Source organism: Pseudopodoces humilis, chromosome 28, assembly GCF_049639895.1.
Source record: "Pseudopodoces humilis isolate 2021_Gansu_Grassland_sample_001 chromosome 28, ASM4963989v1, whole genome shotgun sequence".
Lineage (NCBI taxonomy): Eukaryota > Metazoa > Chordata > Aves > Passeriformes > Paridae > Pseudopodoces > Pseudopodoces humilis.
The window spans coordinates 5,547,515-5,553,665 of NC_142227.1; the positions used below are offsets into that span (position 1 = coordinate 5,547,515).

Below are 6,151 nucleotides of genomic sequence, written 5' to 3' on the forward strand. Positions count from 1 at the left end.
GTTACCAGAGTGCAGCTGCACTCTTCCCCCCACCTTGGCTACTTCTTTCTGTCTTAAGTACCTGGTGGTTATTGTCTCTTAGCGACAGATGGGAGAAAAATCCTTGAGACAAAAATAAAAAAAACCCGAAAAATCCTACCCTTAAACAGGCTCTCTTCATAAACTTGGAGCAGTCAGGGGAGAGTAAGGTACTGCACTTTTGCTTCTTTCCTTGGTCTTTGGTGAGGTTGTTATAGATGCATAGTATAATATTGGCTTTCCACAAGTATTAGGATGAATGTTATATATATAATGTTAAAATTACTTTGCTGTATGAATACAGTCTTTATTTCTGCTATTAGCAAAAATTTAGGCATAGTAGTAATAGTTTATATAGTATGCTTGTACTGTCTGCTTGGTTGAGATAACATCCAATGAACAGATACTGGCGACCCTGCTTCTTACCAACACTTACTCTCTGTGGAAAGAAGGAGCCAAGGCTCAAAATGAAAGGTGATAAGAAGAGGATTAAAACCACAAGCCAAGAAACACGCATGCTCTGAAAAGGCAGACCCAAGCAGTGGCCATACTAAAAAGTTCCTGGAAAATGTAAACTATTTAGTGGAAAAGTTTGAATTTGAATGAAGGTCTATGAATATGCAACAGGCTAGTGTAATGGAAAAGGTATTTAAAGGATATCTCCAAGACAGTAGGTGTAGTCTTGGCAGAATGCCAAGCACTTGGCCTTTTTTAACCTTTTGTTTTATTGTTTTTATGTCCTATTGGTTTTTTTTGTTTGTTTTTTGTTTTTTGGGGTTTTTTTAAATTAAACCATTTAATATTTACCAGGAAAGTGAACATTGTTTTTCACAGGGTCAAGAGGTGTTGCCACTGAAGATGAATAGCTCACACGGACACAGGTCGAGGTCTGGTGAAAAGAAGAGAGAGTTTATTTTTCCTCCCAGGATTTGTAGGCTTCTGACCATGGCCAGGGATTGGATGGTCAGGATAACACTTTCTCACTGCACTGGCCATGAGAGATGCCCATCACAAGATGTGCAACAGAAAGAATGTGCACATATCTATGTTTACAGTTACTGTCCTGGGAAAGTTTAGAAAACCATGTCAGCAAGCTCAGAAGCTGAGTTTTCAGGGCGACAAAGAGGAGCTCTAGCTTTTCCAGTTCTGTTCCTGATGTCCATGCAATGCCTGTGTATGTCTCTTGGGTAGTTTTGATGCTGCTTCCACCCCCCACATTCTTAATTTTTGTATTTAAATATGATGCAGAATTTTCCGCTCAGTCAGTCTGGCCTCCTGTTGTACTTGCTCAACATTGGGATGGATCACTCTTATACCTGTTGTCCATTGGTTAATCAGAAATTCAGGTGGCTGTTTTAGATCTATCTCAGCTCACTTCTCCTCCAGGTTAAAAAAGGCTCATTCCTTCCACTGCTCCTCATACTTCAGACCTCAGACATCTTCATGGCTTTCTTCTGAATTTATTCTAGTTTAACAAAGTTTTTTTTGCATTGCAAGGCCTGAACATGGCACCACTGGTGTGATCTAGTGAGTGCCAGGAAAAGGGAGCAATCCCTTTTTGGGCCCTGCCAGGTGCATCTGTCCATACAGCCCAGGACATCACTGCAGCAGCCAGGACGCACTGCAGATGTTCAGCCTATTTGTGGTCCACTGAGCCCTACATGTCCATCTCAGCAGAACCAGTCCATCCCAGCTTCAGATTCGGCTCCAATCCCAAGGCTTCCTCTACCTTACCTACCTTTTTTATGCCCTCCTGTCCTTGGGCTCACCTGATGGGTAACATCTTACTTGTAATGCTTCTAGGAAAGCAGTAAGTCAAAGAGTGAAGAGATGTAATGCAGAATCCAAAGAAAGATTCAAGAGATTTGCAAATTCTGGGAATGTAGAAGAAGACATTTAACAGTGTTGGAATGGGGCAAAACTGGAAACTGAAAACCAGGATTTTCTATTAGGGACTTGTGCAGGCAACTATAGGAGGCAATGTTATGAATTAATGAAATTAGACAACTAGGTCTATTGAGTTAATAGCAATTTAATTAAAAAAAAAATAGTGAATTGAATAGCAATTTAGTATAAATGAATACAATTTAGTGAATATATTTATATATATATATATGATTTTCCAGTAATTAAATCTGATTAAAACATAAGCAAAACCAGCCGGGGTACAGAGAGGGCTTCTCACCCTACTTCACATACAAAACAAAGCAATTCAAACTAAACTTATATGCTATATGCTTATACAGATTCATTAATGTTTCCTGTAAGTTTCCTCCCACTTTCAATTCTTAAATTCTATGACACTAGACTTCACAGTGCATGCCTCACTTGTTGCTAGGGGGTCTTCAGTCTTCTTTTGGTGGTCTTTGGATGAAGGCTTACACTCATCTTTGTTGTCCTCTAAATAACTTTAGAAGTTGCGCATGCGTACTAAGCATTGTGTTATGTAAGTAAGCATTATAGTCCAATAATTAGCCTTGCATTTCATAATTTTAGACCTTATGCTTGAAGTTGTTACAACTTTGTCCATCTCAAGGTCGATTCTGTCTTTAGACATTACTTATCTTTAAAACTACATCCTGTATCCTATTTTTAACATGTAATATCTGCAAAGGGGTCCATCTGCCTTGTAACACTAAATCCCTTTATTGCTTTATAATAATAACTTTCCAAATAGTTACAATTTAGTTAGCACGAATCATCTCAATTTATTTCAGCAAGAACCCTTGTCTCTGGGAAACGGCACAGTTTGGGGGGGTCCAGTGCAGCACAGAGAGGTCAAATGATGAGAAACCCACGGGGAGTTTGAGAACTGTAGATCAGTATGTTTCTGCATGAATGGAAAAGATGTCCTGAGGGGAAGGTAGCAATAGTCGGTGTGAGAGGGAAGAGCCCTACAGAGATGCTGCTGGTGGGGTGGTGCTTACAGACCAGGCAGAGGGAAGCAGCAGGTGCCGCCTCCTCCTCTTCCAAGCAAATATTTATTTTAGGGCCACTTGTACCTAATGAGGTCACAGAGCCAGAGCAGGTGAGGGCCCTTCTTCAGCACACCCAGAGGTCAGTGAGCAGCCATCCTAAGGCAGCTCCATGCACATCGGCAGTGGCAGGAAAGGCAGCAGGGGAGCTGACACCTCCTCCAGCCTGGGGCTGTGGCAGCTCCTCCTGTGAGGAACACAAAGTTTGTGGATGGGGAGACCTTCAGCTATCCCGTGCAATAGTTCTCAGTAGCAAAGATGGTGCTGATTTTAGAAGTGCAGATTGACAAAAAAAAAATGGCATTCGTAATTTTTCTTTCTTGACTTTCAGAAACATTAGGAAATATTTCAGAAAGGCAGTTCCTTCTACCTTTGTAGGACAATCACCCCCACTCTGCAGACACTTGTTCATACTTTGCCCTCCTGTGGAGCAAGGCATCCGAGTCAGATCTGTCCCACCCTCTAAGCCACGAACATTCCTCACTGTTGGAATCTGTGTCGTGAGGGGGTGACAAGAGTCCAGCTATGAGCTGGTGAGCTGGGATGAAAGGAACCAGCCGTGAAAAGACAAGCTCTACAGCAGAATGTAAAGTTCTTTAATTTGTTTTAAAATCCAAGATTTTCAATTTCAAGAAAATATTTTCCATTTCAACAAACTAAATTCTGTCTTTGAAAACAGTAAAGTTGAGTTGAACATGTACACCTCAGTCCTCTTTCAGAGGTAGAAAATCCAGTACCTTTTATTCCAACAAAATCGTTTAATCTCTTTCTTTAGGTTTGTCTGTCAAATGTTATCAGATCCTGGTCAAGCAATACCAAAGTTATAGTTTATCGAGGAAAAGCCTGTAAGTGCAGGGCTGTACGGCCCTGTAGCGCGGGCACCCCGAGGCTCCGGCCACAGCTGAGGGGAACCAGCAGTTCTGCCGGACACCATTCTGCGGGGTGACCCTCCTCTCTTCCCCGCTGTCCCCTCACACCCACAATGACCCCACGGGGGGGTGATTCCATCTCGTCCCCGCTGTCCTCTCACACCCACAATGACCCCACGGGGGGTCCCCAGCCCCGCATAGCACACCTGCTGCGTCGCCAGGGGGCGCCCTCTCCCCCGTCCTTTCCTCCGCGGGCCCTCGGCTCCGCCCGCCGCCGGAAATGGCCCCGTCCCAGAGTCCTGCGCACTCTCGTTCCTTCCGGTGCGGCGCCATCGTCGCGGGGCAGGTGGGGCCGGGTGTGTCTGTGTCCATCCGCGTCCATCGGGCCCGGGCGCTGTAGCCATGGCCATCCGCTACCCCATGGCCGTGGGCCTTAACAAGGGCTACAAGGTGACCAAGAACGTGTCCAAGCCGCGGCAGTGTCGCCGTCGCGGGGTGAGTATGAGACTGCGGGCGCGCGGTGCCCCGCGCCCGCCTCTCGCGGCGGCCGAACGGGCCCGCTGCCCTCGGTACGCAGCGCGGTTCTGTTTGTGTGTCCGGCGCTCAGCCCTCCACCGCTTCCGGCCCCGTCCCGAGGCGCTGGTGCTCCGCGCTTTCGCTGTGGAGAGACGGGAGGGCTCAGAACCCGCGCGCTGCCCGTGACTGCGGGGCGGGCGGGGCTCGACGGAACGGGGCCGGGAGGGCCGGTGGACTCGGCCGGGCAGGGACGGGGTATGAAAGCTGTGTGCCTTCTAGAGTCTCTCTTACTCTGCTTCGCTTGGTAACAACAGGCAATCCCTTACAAAACTGCCCGGAATTTCCGTACTACTATATATGTATACAGGTCCGATAAATGCATGTTGCGGGACATGAATGCATCTGGGTCTATTATTTATTCTTATTATACGCTCTGTGTAGCTGCGGTGCCCGACGTGTGCTGCAGTGCAAACCCTGGCTATGGTCCTGCTTTTTCTAAAACTGCTACTCCATACCACTTTGTGGCACATCCAGACCCGAGCCTGAAGAAAGATCTGGCACACCTGGCCAAGCTCTCGTGCTCTGCAGGATCTGCCAGGGAGAGTTTTCTTGGGACACGTCAGGAATGGACTTGTTTTGAGGCCTAGCCGAGAATATGTCACAACCCCTTGCAGTCCCGTTTGCATCAACCAGCATGTAAGTGCTTTGTAACCTGAGTCCTCCCTCCTTTCCCACAGCGCCTGACCAAACACACCAAGTTTGTGCGAGACATGATCAGGGAAGTCTGTGGCTTTGCACCTTATGAGCGACGTGCAATGGAGTTGCTGAAAGTGTCCAAGGACAAACGTGCTCTGAAGTTCATCAAGAAGCGGGTGGGTCAATCAATTAAAAATGATGGCAAAAACTGCTGTGCCTGTTTTCTGCCCTCCCCTAGGAATATTTGGCTTTAATTAATTACCTTTGTTTTTTTAATTTGTTTCAGAAGTTACTGCTATAATACAGTGGAGTGGAGAGAATGTTCCTTGGGGGGTGGGTAGGAGAGCAGGAGATGGATGCAAAGACACTTTGTCAATAAAGTCCTGAATTCCAGGATTCAGGCTTGTCATGTTACTTTTCCATGGTTTGCATGTCTGGTGTGGGGAAGATGGAAGCAGCACTGAGGTTGGGTGCTATTAACCAGGAGACCTCAAATGGGGTTCCTTGAGTTGTAGTGGTTATGAGAGCTGAAAGCAGCCCCTTTTGTGTACCAAATAACTGTGTTGAGGTACTGCTGAGACATGATGGCAAAGTCCTGGCTGGAGGTCAAGTCCATCTTACCAGGACTTTACCATTCTGCCTGGTTTTGAGGTGTGACAGCAGTGACACTTGTGGCAGTCCCAGTCTGTCCAGTCTCCACTGGGTAAAAACTGACAGCTCTGCTCTGTCCCTGCAGGTTGGCACTCACATTCGGGCCAAGAGGAAGCGGGAGGAACTCAGTAATGTCCTGGCAGCCATGAGGAAAGCTGCTGCAAAGAAGGATTGAGTTGCACAGGCTGCAATACAATAAAGTCCTTTTTCCCAAAACCAGGGTTGTGAGTGTTCTTGGTACACTTATTTCAGTGTGTGCTGCTGGGGAATGCTGACAAGGTCCTGAACTTCAGCCATCAAGAATTTGGGTCAGTGGTTTATTGTACCTGCAGCTGGAGATGCTGATACTGGTGCTGCTGTGACTTACTCTAGAGGGGAATCCTCTATGACTATGTGCAGTCTCGGGATGTGGAAATCTCTGGAGTA

At 46.6% G+C, this 6,151-nt stretch overlaps 1 protein-coding gene across 1 annotated transcript; it reads left to right on the plus strand.

Moving 5' to 3' along the window:
- The first annotated feature begins 4,162 nt into the window (after positions 1-4,162).
- On the plus strand, positions 4,163-5,941 carry RPL36 (ribosomal protein L36). The gene is made up of 3 exons (XM_005531371.3): positions 4,163-4,357; positions 5,116-5,250; positions 5,811-5,941. Exons 1-3 carry the CDS (start codon positions 4,265-4,267, stop codon positions 5,898-5,900), a joined length of 318 nt encoding a protein of 105 aa, XP_005531428.1. The 5' UTR covers positions 4,163-4,264; the 3' UTR covers positions 5,901-5,941.
- The last annotated feature ends 210 nt before the right edge of the window (positions 5,942-6,151 follow it).

What these genes read in the sequence shown, in the direction of transcription:
- RPL36 (XM_005531371.3), top strand. Translation starts at nt 4,265, where the DNA reads ATGGCCATCCGCTACCCCATGGCCGTGGGCCTTAACAAGGGCTACAAG. An exon ending in GGCAGTGTCGCCGTCGCGGG is followed by an intron (nt 4,358 to 5,115) that starts GTGAGTATGAGA and finishes CCTTTCCCACAG; the next exon opens with CGCCTGACCAAACACACCAA. An exon ending in TGAAGTTCATCAAGAAGCGG is followed by an intron (nt 5,251 to 5,810) that starts GTGGGTCAATCA and finishes CTGTCCCTGCAG; the next exon opens with GTTGGCACTCACATTCGGGC.